At 36.9% G+C, this 19,349-nt stretch overlaps 1 protein-coding gene across 8 annotated transcripts in view; it reads left to right on the top strand.

Annotated features, from left to right (window-relative positions):
* Positions 1–19,349, top strand: part of MALRD1 (MAM and LDL receptor class A domain containing 1) — a 672,837-nt gene that overhangs the window by 442,352 nt on the left and 211,136 nt on the right. For all 8 annotated transcript variants that reach the window (XR_012127984.1, XM_073229124.1, XM_073229120.1 and 5 more), the window contains one exon: positions 9,953–10,110. Coding sequence is in view for 7 of the 8 variants with exons in the window: in XM_073229124.1 (XP_073085225.1) it covers positions 9,953–10,110 (158 nt within the window). In the remaining variant the exon portion in view is untranslated. The remainder of the gene's footprint in view (positions 1–9,952; positions 10,111–19,349) is intronic.

Here is a 19,349-nt window from a genome sequence, read left to right as displayed (position 1 = left end):
GTTTGGTTGTTTGACTCGTAGATAGTCATATTCTGAAGCTTCTAAAATAGGAAGAACCTTGCCTTCCTGCATATCTGAGTTGGATTTTATGGCCGTCACTACATCATGAATCTCATGTACTACCACCATCACTGCAGCAATGACAGTCACATGAGCAGGGCTGCCCTGGGCTATTTCTCGTCATGGAAACAGAATTTCTTTGCTTTCACAAGAACAAGTCAGAATGATCCCCGTAATAACCTGGTATGATGTGGGATCTTGTTTAGCAATTGCATATGATTTTATCTCAGATTGTTTTAACAGCTTTCTCTGTTCCACTTAATTTTGCAAGCTGTTTACCTTTTACTCACTTAACATAAGTACAGAATATTTATGAGTTATTCTAATTTATTTCATGGCCAATATTTCTCTTCATTGTGCTGCAGTTACACATGATAGCATGTAGGTACACTATGAACATTAGTGTTTTCCTCATTTTCCTATATTTGTACCTCCTTTTTCTTTCCCCTTGACCTCTATTCCATATGCCACAAAATATGTGAGGATTAAGTAAAAGGAGGTTTTATCAAGGAGAATGATATAGAATTTTATATAAGTAATAATAGCACAACTAATATTATTTATAGCATATCTTTCAATAACCTTTACTATCATCTTTTAAAAAGTAATTTGGCTCTGATATTCTCTAAATAATATATTAACCGTTAACTAAATAGTTGAGAATGAAAGATGCTATATGGTCTGCATTCATTCAGGACAGATGAGCAGGGGTTTTTATTGTTGTTATTATTGTTTGTTTCTTTTTTGAGGAATAACATACTACAAAATAGGTATTTGTTATATCTAATTAAATAGAACAGGTCTTGTCCAAAATAGATGTTATTCTACAAAGACACTACCCATTGAGTATCAATTACCATGTGCCTAGTTTTATTGGGGCTTTCTCATTTAATCTTCACAAGTACCTTGAGGCTTCTACAGCCGAGGCAATCGATGCCTAGATAGAATGAATAATTTACCCAAACACACAGAAGACACTCACTGAATCTAGCACTGGGACCCATGTCCGTTTAAAGCAAAAGTCCATATTTGTGACCATCAATCTCTACAGCTTAAGATGACAGTCTTCAAAACTTCCTGAATGTATAAATGTAATGATTGTATAAGTAATGAGTAACTGTCTCCCTTCTAAAACAAAACTTTTTGCTATATTAAAAAAAGGCATTTTAGCAATATCAAATTACTCAAAACAAACAAATATGTTTTTTCTACATTTCTTATGTATTCTAGTTGCCATTTTCTTAGCATGGGTCAGTATCATTTATGCTTTCTATTTGTCTTGTGGTACTTGCTAGAAACACAGACATTCCACTCTAAATACACAGCAGGTGCCAAATAAGAAAGCCAGGAGACGTTTTGGGCTGATAGTCTCAGATAAGACTTTTATGGCTGAATTGTCTTGCAGATTTAGTTTTCTTACTGCAAAAAGGCAGTAAGTGACACCCATCATTTCTTTGTTAACTGTAATTAGAATAAAAGCAGTTACCTTCCTGAAATCATGTTGACTATCAGACCATTTCTGTTTCCCTCATTTTTCTCTGAGACAGAGGATTAACTTTACTTTGGTGATGTTTAGACAAGAACAAGCCCAGATCATCTGCAGCTCTTGTGTCTTCAAAAATCCACAGGATCAGACTGGGATTTCCATTTTTTTTTTTGCCAAACTAGCAAAAGCTGGTCTCAAGCCTTGAACCCATTCCAATCATCCATGTGTACCCTTTGAAGCAATACCCCAGTCAATTTATATCAAATTCTTCTGCCTCTGGGGAGAAACATAATCTTCATTTCTGATATCTTTTCCTTTTCCTTGATTTGTCTACATTCATTTAAAATTCTTCCAAGAATACCTAATAATTGTTTGAAGTAGGAACCATACAATGTTTTCTTCTCTAGAAATGCCAAAAGGTATCTTGTGTGGACAAGATATTCAGTGAAAAACATGTGAATGAGCACATTCTTTTAGATTCCTGGAAGGCAAGATTAAACTCGGAATAAATAATCCTTGACTCTTTCAGGTGAATAATCTCATCGTTTTACACGTAAAAAGCAGCAAAGTTCCTCTAAAAGGAATGTATGCTATTTACAGACTTTATTTCTCAGTAAAATAATGAATCATTAAATTTATCCCTTTCTGTCTTCTCAAAACCTTGCCTCCTTGTATGTACTTCCTTTTTAAGAGTCTTCAAACTGCCTTATCACGGTGGTATACATTTTGCCTTCAAGCATCACCTTTTCTCTTATTTTGGAAAAGAAAAGAAGTATCTAAACTTCTTCCCTTCTAAGTATTGTTTTTTAATTGTGTCTCAAATTTCCATTCTCCACACATTCTGTATCTGACTGCACATAGATTCTGTGGTTCCCTAGAATCTGTCTTCTGCGAAAATATTACTTCTTCAGGAAATAATTATAGGTCAGCCTTTCTTGATCACTGATCTAGACTCGGGAGTGATACTTGTTCACCAAATACAGTCTGGGTTCTCTTGGAGCTTACAGTCTAGCTCCTTTCGAGGATTTTATTGACTTCATAATTGTAATAACCTGGTTCTACTTAAGTTGCATTTGATGCTAAGGATCAGTCCACACCGTGAAGTTTGCACCCGTGTTTTCACTGCAGTGGACTGTAACATTTTTTCCCTAAAGGCTAGTTTTTAATGCCTGTTCTTCCTCCTGAAACCTAAATGTCAGTCTTACCACATTCTCCCTTTTACTGTTTTACTTCTTCCTACGCTTTTTGCTTGCTCAGAGTTTTTATTTTTTCAGGGCTCAACATATGAGAATTCCTGAATCTATCTAGTCCTTATTTCCAGGTTTTAGCCTCCCATTTTCATTTTCCAGCTGGGTAATTCCAGGATCTCCAGGTCACACATCCAGACTCAAACTTGCCTTCCTTTCAGAAAGAATCTCCTCCTCTTCCTGATACTGATTCTTCTGTTACTGACATTATCAGTAACCCAGTTGATTCTCTCTCACTTCAAATTCTGTCAGCTCTTTGGTCTCAGCTTATATATTTTCCTTTCCTTGCATTTCCACCTCTGCTCCCTTAATTCACTCTTGAAATATTGCATATGTCAAGGAAATTCATCTCCAATGCAACATTCCCCTAAACGAAACCACACTGCACATGGATGCAAGGTTGATATTTCTAATGGTGACTCCTGGGCTTCGGGTAAAAAGAAACTCTTCATTGCCTTTTAATTTGGCATTAAGAGCTTTCTGTGTTCTTTCCCAAATTGCATTTCTGACTTCTTATATTATTGTTCTACAAACTCTGCATTTTTGTTCTTCAACAGTACACTGGATGTTATAAATGTTAACTGTTGGTCATTGCATTGCTTCAGCATGATTTGTAATTTTTTGTGGGTAGTGGATACAATGTACTGGGTAAAAGGAATCAAGGTAAAGAGAACTTTAAGGTGAGTTTTTTTCTTTGTCTTGCTTGGAGTAAGGTTGTATTTACTGTGTGCTGAAGCTGTAGGTGTCAGGAGGTGGAATTTCCTCTAGGTCCATGTTTTTGTCTCCCTTGTTATATTTTGGTTTCCCTAGAAACTGCTCCTTAAATAAGGTCTGAGAGGTAGAGAGTTATTTCGGTTGTAACCCTTGCTATTATATAGGAGGCCTGTTTCTGTGGTGGTAAAAGTAGAAAGATGTTAAGTGGTAAGGTCGGGGAATGGAAGCATCCTACAATCCTGTGATTCCATTGCAGTATTTTAGGGAGCCTGTGCCCTTTCACTGTAACCTTCACAATGCTTCTCCATTCTCCTCTGCCTTGACGAAATAGAAAGTCTAGATCATGATAAGAAAAATAGGCACACTTTCACATGACTACTTTCCCCTCCCTGGAAGAAACAATCTTCACTGTGAGAACTTGGTAGGGATCCTGGAGGTAAAACTTTGGGGGTGTCCTAGGATTTGTCCCCTGGAGTTCATATCTAGCTTTTCCACACTCAGCCTCCAGCAGTTAGTGTATTGTAGTTTCTGTCTTCTTCACTCAGGACCTGCTGCATCAGTGGGTCCTGCTTGTGGAGTTGTGCTCCACTAAACAGTGATTCTCTGGATCTGTTCATCTGTTATCTACAATTTTGGAAGCAACAGTTTTCCCAGTGGCCTCTCCTCTATGCTCTGATGGATCTAAGAAGAGTTTTTGATATTTTGCTTGCTCAGACTTTTTATTGTTGTAAAGATGAGACTGATGCCTTCCAAGCTCCTTACAGGCTGGACTGGAAACCAGGGCTCTCCCCCCATTCATTTTTTTCAGAATGATCTGTTACCACCATAAACTACTTTTTTTACTTGCTACCATCTTCACTATATTTTTTAATATCTTAATATACTGCATGTCTTTTATCACCTCTTTCCTCATCCACCATGTTTAATCAATCTTTCATTTGTTGAACTACATTTCATTTACTATCTACTTCAGTATTCATTGTCATAGGTTCACACGAACTCCATTGCACTGTATATTATTATTAGTATCCCCATTTGATAGATGAGTATAAGGTACAGTGAGGATTTAGTTATTTGCTTGAAGTCACAAAGTTTGAAAGTATCAGCGTGTAGATTTGAACACAGATAGTCTGACCCAGAACTAATTTTCTAAATAGTTCATATTGTTAACTTTTATTGTTAGATTCTTTTGGGTGTGGTTCATATATTTTCCCCACCCCTAAAATTGACCATTTCCCTAACATCCAAATGCAAGACAGGGAATCTTCTTTATAGTAGTTATCCAGTCAGTAATATGTGATTGGTTTTTTTTTATGCTGCTTGAATCACCTTTTAATATCTATTCTCTACATTTCCCAGGAAAGTAGGACTAATTTGCAATGGTGTTCTAAGCACTTTACATGTAGTACATTGTTTAATCCTTAGAATAATGCCATGAGACTAAAGTACCCACTATAATGATCTCTTATTGCTTCTGAATCTTAGTGAATTAAATAGGTTGTCCAAGGTCACATACCTAATAAGTAAGTGGTAGAGTTAGGATTTGAATCTTAAGTCTGTAGCTCCAGTGCCTGCAGGTTTAACTAGTGGGCAACCCTGCCCACAGTTTTAGCTCATCATATGTTCATTTAAAGAATAACACCATTTTCTATTTTAATGAAAATAAATATGCTTATTTTTCTCATTTGCTGTTCACACTCTTTCTGGTAAAATCGTTCTGAAATCTAAAGGCAAGGCTCTTACCATTTATCATTTAAAAAGATTTATATGAGTTCTTTCTTCCTGCATGACTAGGAAAAAAGTCTACTTTTTAATCTCAATTTGGTAAATGAAATCATGTTATGGAAATGCTGTTAGGCTAATGAGTGTTTCCAAAGGCATCTTGACAACACAATGACACATAAAGATGTTCTTCAGTGTTCTTGCAGCATGAGGATAGAGCGATTCAGAATCTTTTGTTTCGACTGAGACTTACAGGAAGTGCTAACCAGTTCCATTCATATGTCATCTTCATGTGATTGAGATATTCTTGCTGCTGAGAAAATTAGAAGCTTTCAAAATAAGGTGAATCTATCTTGTGTTGGAATGTCATAACTAGAAGCTTCATTTTTACATCACATCCAGTACATACTGGGGAAAAATTTATAGCACCAACTTTGGTAATAGTAAATAGTATTAAAATGAGGCATTCTGCTAAAAAAGTGTTTATTTTTAATAGGTAATAATTACTCTCAAAAGAGAATTATGTCTAAAGAATAAATGTTGGAAAAGATAGAAATAAAGAAATGGCAAATCTATCCCTTATGTAGTCCTTCACAAAGCAAATAGAAGTGATATGACAGCCATTTCTATCAAATACTGTTAGAAAATTTCATTTAACTTCAGAGGCACTGTATCTGTGGTGGCCATTTGGAGAACTTTGAGGGAACTTCTGTTCTCTCTCTGTAAGTGTTTACATTTTACGCCCTTTAACACTTGCAGATGCAAATAGCCAGTACCTTGAAAATCTGGGGGAAAAAATGAAAGTACAAAAGTAGATTGAGGGCATTTCAACTGATGGTCATTATGCATACTTCCTTCTCTTTGAGTGTGAGGGACGGGCAGAAATTACAGAGGATGTGGAGCCAAGCTAAGTCAGTCTCACTAAAGAAGGGAGCATTTGTTCTTTTGAAAGAGAAGCATATTGCATCTCATTTTAAAAAAAACATTAGGCAGCTTTATTTTATGAACAACAAAAAAGAAAGACTGAAATTGCCTACAGTTTAAAGCAGGGAGTGAATTCAGATCACTTGAAGTGGGAAATTGTCTTTTATGATTTGACCCTAGTCCAAGTGAGTTTGATTCTTCTGAGGGCCTTGAAGCTGAAAAAATTGAGCTTCCTTTTAAAAGTATTAACTGTCTTTTTAAAAAAAAGAAATGTCAAATTTATTACCTTATGGCATAATAACACAGGGAAACATTTTAAAAACTCAAGATTGTGGCTAATAACATCTAAAAGACAAATTAGAATCTTTACTCCCTGCTGACACCAAAGTGAGAAAGAATGTAGAGCCTGCTGATGGATTCTGAATGTGGCTAATGTATTTTGACACCCTAATCAAGTAACAATGGTGATTTTGAACAAAGTGATGTGGAATTTTGATACCAAGTGGCCCCCTAATTTTCAAAAATGTATGCAATTCTTTAAAGAGTTTCCAAGGTAATAATTGAATATTAATGAGAAATTTCTATCCAGTGCCTGATTTTAACTAAAGATGTGACATATAAAATCTGTATCTCTAAGAGTTTTAAGAATTTGTAATCCTACAAGCAAAATTCAAGTATTAAATAAGATGAAAGTATACAGAAAATATCAGAAGGTAGAGAAATTGAAGGGAAAGGTAAAATTTGGACATATTTAATGAATGCCCATGTTCCAGAGTACTGCATCTAGCAAAATTTAAATAAAGTAGAATACATTTTAAAAACTTAATTGAATGAATTCTAATCTAATATATGAGTTTTGTAACTTTCAAAATGGCCAATAAAAAGCTGTAAAACAGTCTAAAATTTTTAAAAATCCACTTCTACAAAAATCTGTCCTGTGAATGTTGTTGATCATTCCACAGAGTCATATATAAGTAAAGTGAACTGGCTTAATGATTTACCATTAAAATCTAAATATGTTGTAGCAGTGGAGACTTCTAAACTTTATTACCTGCTTTTATAAATTCTGAAGTCTGTGTGAGAGGCTAGATGGACTTTCTCTTAGGATTTTGCTAGATATAAATAAGTTGTTTTCAATAAAGCAACTGAAAATTTATAAATGTTTGAAAGTGGTTCTAGTTTGAGCTTGCTATGTAAAGAATGGTCTGTGTCTGAAAATAGAGTTCAAGGTAAGGTTTATACAGTACATAGTTCCTGGATAATTCATTTATTTCTCTTAATAATTTCAAAAGGCTATGCAACTCCCCACCTTTATGATTCTCAAGAATAAATATGGTGTTACAACAAGTTTATTCCCCTTACAAAGTCACACTTAGATATGCTAGACTTCCAGAATTAAAAATCCCCAATAACCAAATTTGCAATGGTAGCTTCTAAATTGCCAGGCATAGTTTTGTATTTTTAAATTTGAAAATGGAGACACTTTCACATTTACATGCATCAATTCATCAGCCACGAATTGACTTTCTTATTTTTGTGTTCAGCTTTAGGATTTTGTAAGACCAGATTTGGATATGTGAATTAGAAGAGGCTTGGGGTACACTTTGAGAACTCATCCAGAGACCCCTAATAATCAGACTTGGTAGCTTTGATGTGAAGCCCTACATAGTGTTGTTTGTCTTTTACTGAAATAAACATGCTGTAGGGAAAACGAGGGATTGCTATCATCCCCAATACGTTTTTTTTTTTTACATTGAATTTCATGTATAGTCCTAAAATGCAAACATTAGATTTTACTATATTCCTTTGAATGATGTCATGTATTTGCCAAACTGGTTTTCAGTAGTTGCTGTGGTAAAAGTAAGTACTGGGAAAGTAAATGTGGAATAGAAAGTGAAGGTGGTGCTACTAAATTTGATTTCAAGGTTTGAGAATTAGGCCAATGCCTAATAAACACACACTCCAGTGGAAAAGAATCTTTGGCTATTTAAGAATGAAATGATTTTTTTCTCAACTTGTGTGTGTTAGTTTTTCAAATGCCTGTAATGTGTTAGAATATTAATAAGTATTAAGTTTTTAATAAACACAGATAAAATATTGCTTCCCATCTGGGGGTTCCATGAAAAAATTTGTGAGACACGAAGGACGCTGTGACCTGAGTTAGGAGCCTGTAGGCAATGACTACATATGGAGAACTGGGTTAGATGGAATGCAGGTTGCTGTGTAATTTTAAGACCTCCCTTTTAAAAATAAAAGTCATGTGATTAAAGTTATTTTAAAGAAACATCAGAAACTAAGGTTCTAATGTCTTTATGCAGTTAGAGGAATAAATTTACTGGAATGTAAGGTTTTAAATAAGAATTCCTAACTTTGTAAAATGGATTAAATTTGTGCCAGTGATGACAATTCTTTCCCAATGCTTTAAATTATTTGACTTTCAACATCATGTTAGCACTAAAGATTTGCATTTCAAGTCTGAGTATATGACCTAAGCATGATCTGTTTCTGAGACAAAAGTATCTTAATTCTCACTGTCATATGCCTTCAGAGAAATGCAAATTAAAATGAATATGAGATACAGCTACATGCCTATTACAAGCTAAAGTCCTAAACACTGACAACACCAAATGCTGATGAGGGGGAGGAGGGACAGGAACTCTCATGCATGCTGGTGGGACTGCAAAATGTTACAGCCAACTTTGGAAGACAGGCTGGCAATTTCTTATAAAACTAAATATGCTCTTGCTATGTGATCCAGTCATTGTGCTAATTGGTATACACACAAATGATTTGACATGTCTACACAAAATCTTGCACACAGATGCTTATGAGATCTTTTTTCATAATTACTGTATCTTAGAAGAAACCAAGATGTCCTTTATAGGTGATTGGGTAAACAAATTGTAGTACATCGGTACAAGGGAATGCTATTCAGTAATTTTTAAAAAAGTGACCTATCAAGCCATGAAAATATATGAAAAAGCCTTAAATGCATATTGCTAAGTGAAAGAAGCTAGTCTAAAAAGGCTGCATGCTGTCTGATTCCAACTATGTGACCTTCTGGAAAAGGCTAAACAACAGAGACAATAAAAAGAGCAGTAGTTGCCAGGGGGTTGGCAGGAGAGGGTGGGCGGAAAAGATGAAAAGCACGGGGGAATTTAGGTAGGAAGCTATTTGGTGTGGACTCTGATGATGGCTATGCACCAGTATACAGTTGTCAAAGCCCATGAAATATAGAAGAGAAAGAGGGAACCCTAATGTAAACTGTGGACTGTAGTTAGTAATAGTGCATCCCTATTGGCTCATCCATTCATTGTAACCAATGTGCCACACGAATGCAAGGTGTTAAGCATAGGCAGTCTGTGTGTGGTGGGCAGCTGAGGGGATATATCGAACTCTCTGTACTTCTTCTAAATTTACATTAAGCTTTAAACTGCTCCAAGAACTAGTCTATTTATTTTTTTCACTGGATGCAAGATCAAACAATTCCTTAAGAATCTCATCTCTGTTTGGACTCCATGAGGGCTACAAACAGGCTGTCATCTACCGCACTTATGTATTTGCCAACAATAGTGATTAAAATAATGTTCTTTATGAAACATGATAAAGAAACCTCCAGGTCATTAGTTTTGTGAATGTGATCACCTAACTTTCCTTTGCAATAAAATATTGTCAATACATGACTTGCAAAGATAAAATAAGTTGTGTTTAATGAAATTTGCACATGGTTTGAGTATATTCTGCTTCCTGCTATATAAAACATACCATCACACTGAAACAGGTATTCATCTCTTTCAAGGGAGTGGCCAGCATTTCCTGTATGTCAACTCCTCTGGTCTCAAAGAAGGATATACTGCAAGAATCACTACTTCCCACTACTTCCCAGCCAGCCTCGGAGTGTGTGCTGTTCGCTTCTGGTTCTACATGGTTGATCCCAGGGATATGGGGATATTAAAGGTATGAAAGGAAGGCAGAGATTCATGTTTCACTGAAATATTCATACCATGTATTCAAACTGTGTGTGTGTGTGTGTGTGTGTGTGTGTGTGTGTGTGTGTGTGTAGTCACACAACACCAATGCTGATTTCATTAATTTCTCACTTCTTCCTGGGGCAGTGGGACCCAAGCAGTGCTGTAATTCATCCTAATCTCGTTCAAGGCTGCCACCTGAACTCAATTATGGTGCATGCTATTTAAAAGATAATATAGAGATAAAAGAGTATGGGCAGATTATACATGTGTCCTCTAATAACAACTTAGAAGAAATATGTTGGGGTAATGATAGAGAAACTTTTTCCCCGAAGTAAAGGCAAAACAAATTTAAAGTTTTAAGTATGTATCAGCTTGCACTAAAAAAAAAACCATGTCTGCTCCATGTTTGAATAATTTAAGACAAAAATCTGCACCAGACATAAGTATCTTGAAACAAGTTGCTGCATTTATACTTACCATCTGAAAGATCAACGAGCTTCTCAATCATCATGAAGCAATTTTGAAACCTTGATTTATAACTGACATATTATACATCACATCGTAAAACCTAGTGTTTTTGCCTTGCAATTATACAATCACTTGTTGTCCAGATAATATAATTGGAAGTTTTGATATTTTCTCAAACATTGGCCCTTATAAATAATAACAGCTATTATTAAGGGATTCCTATCTTTCAGGTGGTGTATTATAAACTTTATATGTGTTACCAGTTTTAATTCTCACATTACCTGAGGAGGTAGTATGTTTTCCTTATTTTGCAAGAAAGAAACTGAGACTCAAAGTGAATTAGCACCTTTTTCTTGATTGTATAATTAGCAAAAATCTGATTTCGAAAATCTGCTTTCCCAGAAACCCAGCACTGTTTCACAGGTTGTGTGCACTCTAGCAAAGAAGTCGAAGGAAAGACATGGGGAGAGGAGTCAGCTTCGGTTACCATCTCCTTGACCCTCGTTTTAGGGGTGAAAACAGCATCCTGTACATACTAATCTGTGGGATGCTTCATAATCTCCTTGGTGATTTCCCATCTCTTCCATAACCTTTGCTATATTAAAGTTCCTCTATTGGAACTGTGTTAGAGTAGTTCATATTTTTCAGCCTGGCCTAAGTGCCCTCCCTAGAGAAAACACAAATCTTTTGAAGATGTTAACTTGTAAAACAGTGAAAAACTGCGATAGCATCAGTCAGTTTAAATTTGTCCTCCTTACATTAACTTATTAAAAACTTACTCTTTAGCTGGAGAAGACAGAAAACAAATTTTTAAAAAATACATGAAAACTTCAATTTGTGATACAATACTCGGGGGAAAATGAAACAGTTTTCGGTAATAAATAATGACTTGTGGTCTGCTTAGGGAGTTATTTGTATTGAATGGAAAGAAAGTCTCTCGGAGAAAGATGACATTTGAATTTTTTTTTTTTGAGAGGGCATCTCTCATATTTATTGATCAAATGGTTGTTAACAACAATAAAATTCTTTATAGGGGACTCAATGCACAGTCATTAATCAACCCCAAGCCTATATCTCAACAGTCTCCAATCTTCTGAAGCATAACAAACAAGTTCTTACACGGTGAACAAGGTCTTACATAGTGAATAAGTTCTTACATGGTAAACAGTGCAAGGGCAGTCATATCACAGAAACTTTTAGTTTTGATCACGCATCATGAACTATAAACAATCAAGTCAGATATGATTATTCATTTGATTTATATACTTGATTTATATGTGAATCCCACATTTCTCCCTTATTATTATTATTATTATTATTATTATTATTATTTTTAATAAAATGCTGAAATGGTAGGTAGATGCAAGATAAAGGTAGAAAACAATTTAGTGCTGTAAGAGGGCAAATGTAGATGATCAGATCTGTGCCTATAGACTAAGTATTAATCCAAGGTAGACAAGGGCAACAAAACATCCACGGATGAAGAAGATTTCTCTCAAAACAGGGGGGGGGTTGAGGTTCTAAGCCTCCCCTCTGTTGGTCCCCAATTTCTCTCCTGATGGCCCCCCTGTGACTGTCCCTGTTTTAGGTTGCTCCTCCCTTGAGGAATCTTACCGGTCTCTGGCTAACCAGTCATCTTCCAGGGCCATACAGGGAAATGTAAAGTTGGTAAGTGAGAGAGAAGCAATATTGTTTGAAAAGGTTGGCTTTTTACTTCTTTGCAGATTTATGTCCTGTGGCTTCTATGCCCAGCATTTGTCTTGAGGTATCTTTACCCCTTGGAAGAATTATGATACTCGGTAATTTCGATATGAGGCACGAATTCTACTTAAGGGTTGTAATTAGGAAGGAAGAAGAAAAGCTATATAAGTAGCAGATGGAAAAAAACATGGGAAGATTGATTATTTCTTTGACATATCTTCTTGCAGAGTAACATAAGCATGTATAGGATTTAAACTACTAATTAAATTGCGCACATACATTAACATAACAGGAATACAGCTACAGAACAAAAGCAGACCTACAATTACCAGCCATATCCAGTGAAACCAAAAAAACCAGTTAGGTACACTAGGCATTTGTGAAAACTTATCAATGACATGATGGATATTGTCTAACTGAATTTGAACAGTTAGAGAAAAATTAGACAAATTAAAACAACACATTCCTGGGAACTGTTCACATCCCATATGTTCTTTTAACAGTAGATAGTCTATAGTCGCATGATTTTGGGGCACTGCAACTTGCACTTCTCCTAATTCTTGGTTGAGCTCTGAAAGTATAGATCCAGTCAAATTTGTTGTTTTACTGTATGCACAGGCTAGCTTAGATATCTACTTCTTCATTCCAACGGCAAGTCCAGGAACCGGTGGGATCACTGCAGCTACAACTGCAGCAGTGCAAGGATCTTTGTTGAAGTTTTTTGATGTTCATCTTCTGGAATGACTCTTCCAGAGGATGTTGATGTTGGAAGTTCTTCTTCAAATCGTATCTTAATTCGTTTTATTTGTAGCCAAATTAGGCTTTGATCCTGGTATAAACACAAACAAACCCTTTGCCCACACTTTGATATGACCTTTACACCATTGTGAAGAACCTATTGGAGATCACCACACAGGAACTGCTTTTTTTTTTAAGAGAAAGGAATATTATCAGAAAAATGTACTTCCATAGCTCATCATGACACCCTTTGAAAGATAAAAATTAAGGATAATGTAAAGCATGCATTAATCATTGATTTACAGTTAGTTTTATCCTATCAGGGAGGAATCCTCCTTTTCCTTCTCTTTTTTTTTTGTTATCATTAATCTACAATTACATGAAGAATATTATGTTTACTAGGCTCTCCCCTATACCAGGTCCCCTCCCACAAACCCCATTACAATCACTGTCCATCAGCATAGCAAAATGTTGTAGAATCACTATTTGCCTTCTCTATGTTGCACAGCCCTCCCCTTTCTCCCACCCCCCACATTATGCATGCTAATCATAATACCCCCTTTCTTCTTCCCCCCCCTAATCCCACCCTACCCACCCATCCTCCCCATTCCCTTTCCCTTTGGTACTTGTTAGTCCATTCTTGGGTTCTGTGATTCTGCTGCTATTTTGTTCCTTCAGTTTTTCCTTTGTTCTCATACTCCACAGATGAGTGAAATCATATGGTATTTCTCTTTCTCCGCTTGGCTTATTTCACTGAGCATAATACCCTCTAGCTCCATCCATGTTGTTGCAAATGGTAGGATTTGTTTTCTTCTTATGGCTGAGTAATATTCCATTGTGTATATGTACCACATCTTCTTTATCCATTCATCTACTGATGGACACTTAGGTTGCTTCCAATTCTTGGCTATTGCAAATAGTGCTGCGATAAACAAAGGGGTGTATCTGTCTTTTTCAAGCTGGAGTGCTGCATTCTTAGGGTAAATTCCTAGAAGTGGAATTCCTGGGTCAAATGGTAAGTCTATTTTGAGCATTTTGAGGAACCTCCATACTGCTTTCCACAATGGTTGAACTAATTTACATTCCCACCAGTGTAGGAGGGTTCCCCTTTCTCCACAGCCTCACCAACATTTGTTGTTGTTTGTCTTTTGGATGGTAGCCATCCTTACTGGTGTGAGGTGATATCTCATTGTAGTTTTAATTTGCATTTCTCTGATAATTAGCGATGTGGAACATCTTTTCATGTGTCTGTTGGCCATCTGTATTTCTTTTTTGGAGAACTGTCTGTTCAGTTCCTCTGCCCATTTTTTAAGTGGATTGTTTGTTTTTTGTTTGTTGAGGTGGGTTAGCTCTTTATATATTTTGGACGTCAAGCCTTTATCGGATCTGTCATTTTCAAATATATTCTTCCATACTGTATGGTTCCTTTTTGTTCTATTGATGGTGTCTTTTGCTGTACAGAAGCTTTTCAGCTTCATATAGTCCCACTTGTTCATTTTTGCTGTTGCTTTCCTTGCCCAGGGAGAAATGTTCAAGAAGAGGTCACTCATGTTTATGTCTAAGAGGTTTTTGCCTATCTTTTTTTCCAAGAGTTTAATGGTTTCATGACTTAAATTCAGGTCTTTGATCCATTTTGAGTTTACTTTTGTATATGGGGTTAGACAATGGTCAAGTTTCACTCTCCTACATGTAGCTGTCCAGTTTTGCCCGCACCATCTGTTGAATAGACTGTCATTTCCCCATTGTATGTCCATGGCTCCTTTATTGAATATTAATTGACCATATATGTTTGGGTTAATGTCTAGAGCCTCTAATCTGTTCCACTGGTCTGTGGCTCTGTTCTTGTGCCACTACCAAATTGTCTTGATTACTGTGGCTTTGTAGTAGAGCTTGAAGTTGGGGAGTGAGATCAGCCCCACTTTATTCGTCCTTCTCAGGATTGCTTTGGCTATTCGGGATCGTTGGTGTTTCCATATGAATTTTTGAATTATTTGTTCCAGTTCGTTGAAGAATGTTGCTGGTAATTTGATAGGGATTGTATCAAATGTGTATATTGCTTTGGGCAGGATGGCCATTTTGATGATATTAATTCTTCCTAGCCAAGAGCATGGGATGAGTTTCCATCTGTTACTGTCCCCTTTAATTTCTCTTAAGAGTGTCTTATAGTTTTTAGGGTATAGGTCTTTCACTTCTTTGGTTAGGTTTATTCCTACATATTTTATTGTCTTTGATGCAATTGTGAATGGAGTTGTTTTCCTGATTTCTCTTTCTATTGGTTCATTGTTAGTGTATAGGAAAGCCACAGATTTCTGTGTGTTAATTTTGTATCCTGCAACTTTTCTGTATTCCGATATCAGTTCTAATAGTTTTGGGGTGGAGTCTTTAGGGTTTTTTATGTACAATATCATGTCATCTGCAAATAGTGACAGTTTAACTTCTTCTTTACCAATCTGGATTCCTTCTATTTCTTTATTTTGTCTTATTGCCGTGGCCAGGACCTCCAGTACTATGTTAAATAACAGTGGGGAGAGTGGGCATCCCTGTCTTGTTCCCAATCTCAGAGGAAAAGCTTTCAGCTTCTCGCTGTTCAGTATGATGTTGGCTGTGGGTTTATCATATATGTACTTTATTATGTTGAGTTACTTGCCCTGTATACCCATTTTGTTGAGTTTTTATCATGAATGGATGTTGAATTTTGTCGAATGCTTTTTCAGCATCTATGGAGATGATCATGTCGTTCTCGTCCTTTTTGTTGATGTGGTGGATGATGTTGATGGATTTTCGAATGTTGTACCATCCTTTCATCCCTGGGATGAATCCCACTTGGTCATGGTGTATGATCCTTTTGATGTATTTTTGAATTCAGTTTGCTAATATTTAATTGAGTATTTTTGCATCTACCTTCATCAGGGATATTGGTCTGTAATTTTCTTTTTTGGTGGGGTCTTTGCCTGGTTTTGGTATTAGGGTCATGTTGGCTTCATAGAATGAGTTTGGGAGTATTCCCTCCTCTTCTATTTTTTGGAAAACTTTAAGGAGAATGGGTATTAGATCTTCTCTGTATGTCTGATAAAATTCTGCGGTAAATCCGTATGGCCCAGGGGTTTTGTTCTCGGACAGTTTTTTAATTACAGTTTCAATTTCTTTGCTCGTAACTGGTTTGTTTAACTTTGTGTTTCTTCCTTGGTCAGTCTTGGAAGGTTGTATTTTTCTAGGAAGTTGTCCATTTCTTCTAGGTTTTCCAGCTTGTTAGCATTCAGGTTTTCATAGTAGTCTTTAATAATTCTTTGTATTTCTGTAGAGTCTGTCATGATTTTTCCATTCTCATTTCTGATTCTGTTGATGTGTGTTGATTCTCTTTTTCTCTTAATAAGTTTGGCTAGAGGCTTATCTATTTTGTTTATTTTCTCAAAGAACCAGCTCTTGGTTTCATTGATTTTTTCTATTTTATTCTTCTCAATTTTGTTTATTTCTTCTCTAATCTTTATTATGTCCCTCCTTCTGCTGACTTTAGGCTTCATTTGTTCTTCTTTTTCCAGTTTCAATAATTGTGATGTTAGACTATTCATTTGGGATTGTTCTTTCTTCTTTAGGTGTGCCTGGATCACTGTATATTTTCCTCTTAAGACTGTTTTCACTGTGTCCCACAGAAGTTGGGGCTTTGTGTTGTTGTTGTCATTTGTTTCAATATATTCCTTGATCTCTATTTTAATTTGTTCATTGATCCATTGATTATTTAGAAGCATGTTGTTAAGCCTCCATGTGTTTGTGAGCCTTTTTGTTTTCTTTGTAGAATTTATTTCTAGTTTTATACCTTTGTGGTCTGAAAAGTTGGTTGGTAGAATTTCAGTATTTTGGATTTTGCTGAGGCTCTTTTTGTGGGCTAGTATGTGGTCTATTCTGGAGAATGTTCCATGTGCACTTGAGAAGAATGTATATCCTGTTGCTTTTGGATGTAGAGTTCTATAGATGTCTATTAGGTCCATCTGTTCTAGTGTGTTGTTCAGTGCCTCTGTGTCCTTACTTATTTTCTGCCCGGTGGATCTATCCTTTGGGGTGAGTGGTGTGTTGAAGTCTCCTAAAATGAATGCATTGCAGTCTATTTCCCTCTTTAGTTCTGTTAGTATTTGTTTCACATATGCTGGTGCTCTTGTGTTGGGTGTATATATATTTAGAATGGTTATATCCTCTTGTTGGACTGAGCCCTTTATCATTATGTAGTGTCCTTCTTTATCTCTTGTTACTTTCTTTGTTTTGAAGTCTATTTTGTCTGATACTAGTACTGCAATGCCTGCTTTCTTCTCTCTGTTGTTTGCCTGAAATATGTTTTTCCAGCTCTTGACTTTTAGTCTGTGCATGTCTTTGGGTTTGAGGAGAGTTTCTTGTAAGCAGCATATAGATGGGTCTTGCTTTTTTATCCATTCTATTACTCTGTGTCTTTTAATTGGTGCATTAAGTCCATTTACATTTATGGTGACTATTAAAAGATATGTACTTATTGTCATTGCAGGCTTTAGATTCGTGGTTACCAAAGGTTCAAGGTTAGCTTCTTTAGTATCTTACTGCCTAACTTAGCTCACTTATTGAGCTGTTATATACACTGTCTGGAGATTCTTTTCTTCTCTCCTTTCTTATTCCTCCTCCTCCATTCTTTATATGTTGGTTGTTTTATTCTGTGCTCTTTCGTGTTTCCTTTAACTGATTTTAGTGGGTAGTTGATTTTATTTTTTGCCTTTTGTTAGTATTGGTTGGTCTGCTTTCTTTGCTGTGATTTTATTTTCTCTGGTGACGTCTGTTTAGTCTTAGGAGTGCTTAACAGTCCCTCTAAAATAACCTGTAAAGGTGTTTTGTGGGAAGCAAATTCCTCAACTTCTGCTTGTGTGGGAATTGTTTAATCCTCCTTCATATTTAAATGATAATCATGTTGGATACAGTATCCTTGGTTCAAGGCCTTTCTGTTTCATTGCATTAAATATATCATGCTATTCTCTTCTGGCCTGTAAGGTTTCTTTTGAGAAGTCTCATGATAGCCTGATGGGCTTTCCTTTATAGTTGACCTTTTTCTCTCTAGCTGCCTTTAAAACTCTTTCCTTTCCCTTGATCTTTGCCATTTTAATTATTATGTGTCTTGGTGTTGTCCTCCTTGGGTCCTTTCTGTTGGAAGTTCTGTGTATTTCCGTGGTCTTTTCTATTATTTCCTCCCCCAGTTTGGGGAAGTTTTCAGCAATTATTTCTTCAAAGATACTTTCTATCCCTTTTTCTCTCTCTTCTTCTTCTGGTACCCCTATAATATGCATATTTTTCCTTTTGGATTGTTCACACAGTTCTCTTAACATTGTTTCTTCATTGGAGATCCTTCTATCTCTCTCTGTGTCAGCTTCTATGCATTCCTGTTCTCTGGTTTCTATTCCCTCAATGGCCTCTTGCATCTTATCCATTCTGCTTATAAATCCTTCCAGAGTTTGTTTCCCTTCTGTAATCTCCTTCCTGGCATCTGTAATCTCCCTCTGGACTTCATCCCTTAGCTCTTGCATATTTCTCTGCATCTCCGTCAGCATGTTTATGATTTTTATTTTGAATTCTTTTTCAGGAAGACTGGTTAGGTCTGTCTCCTTCTCTGGTGTTGTCTCTGTGATCTTGGTCTGCCTGTAATTTTGCCTTTTCATGGTGATAGAGATAGTTTGCAGAGCTGGCACGAGTGACGACTGGAAGAACTTCCCTTCTTGTTGGTTTGTGGCCTTCCTCTCCTGGAGAGAACAGCGACCTCTAGTGGCTTTTGCTGGGCAGCTGCATGCAGAAAGGGCTTCTGGTTCTTGCCCAGCTGCTATGGAGTTTATCTCTGCTGTTGCTGTGGGCATAACCTGCCTTGGGCTGCTGCTCCGATATGGTGGAGCCACGTTGGAGGGGGAATGGCCGGGAGCCTATTTATCTCCATGAGGGGCCTCCGTACTGCCTGCTGCCCAGGGGATTAGAGTGCCCCGAGATCCCCAGATTCCCTTCTGCTGAACTGTGTCCCAGGATCCTTCCATCCGGCTGAGGGCTCCCTGTCTCTTTAAGACTTCCAAAAAACACTTTCTTTTCTTTGTCCCAGGTTCAACGTCTGCAGGGACCTGCTCACAGGTCTTACTGTCCTGTTTTCCTAATTTCCAGCACCTCACACATGCACTGTGTCTGCGCTCTGGTGCGGATGGCTGTGGCTGGGTATTTAGCAGTCCTGGGCTCCCTCTCCCTCCCCAGTCCGACTCCTCTCCTCCCTCTGGGAGCTGGGGTGTGGGGCGCTTGGGTCCTGCCGGGCCGGGGCTTGTATCTTACCCCCTT

Source organism: Manis javanica, chromosome 2 (genome assembly GCF_040802235.1).
Source record: "Manis javanica isolate MJ-LG chromosome 2, MJ_LKY, whole genome shotgun sequence".
In the NCBI taxonomy this organism is placed as follows: domain Eukaryota; kingdom Metazoa; phylum Chordata; class Mammalia; order Pholidota; family Manidae; genus Manis; species Manis javanica.
This window is presented reverse-complemented; position numbering and strand designations above follow the sequence as displayed.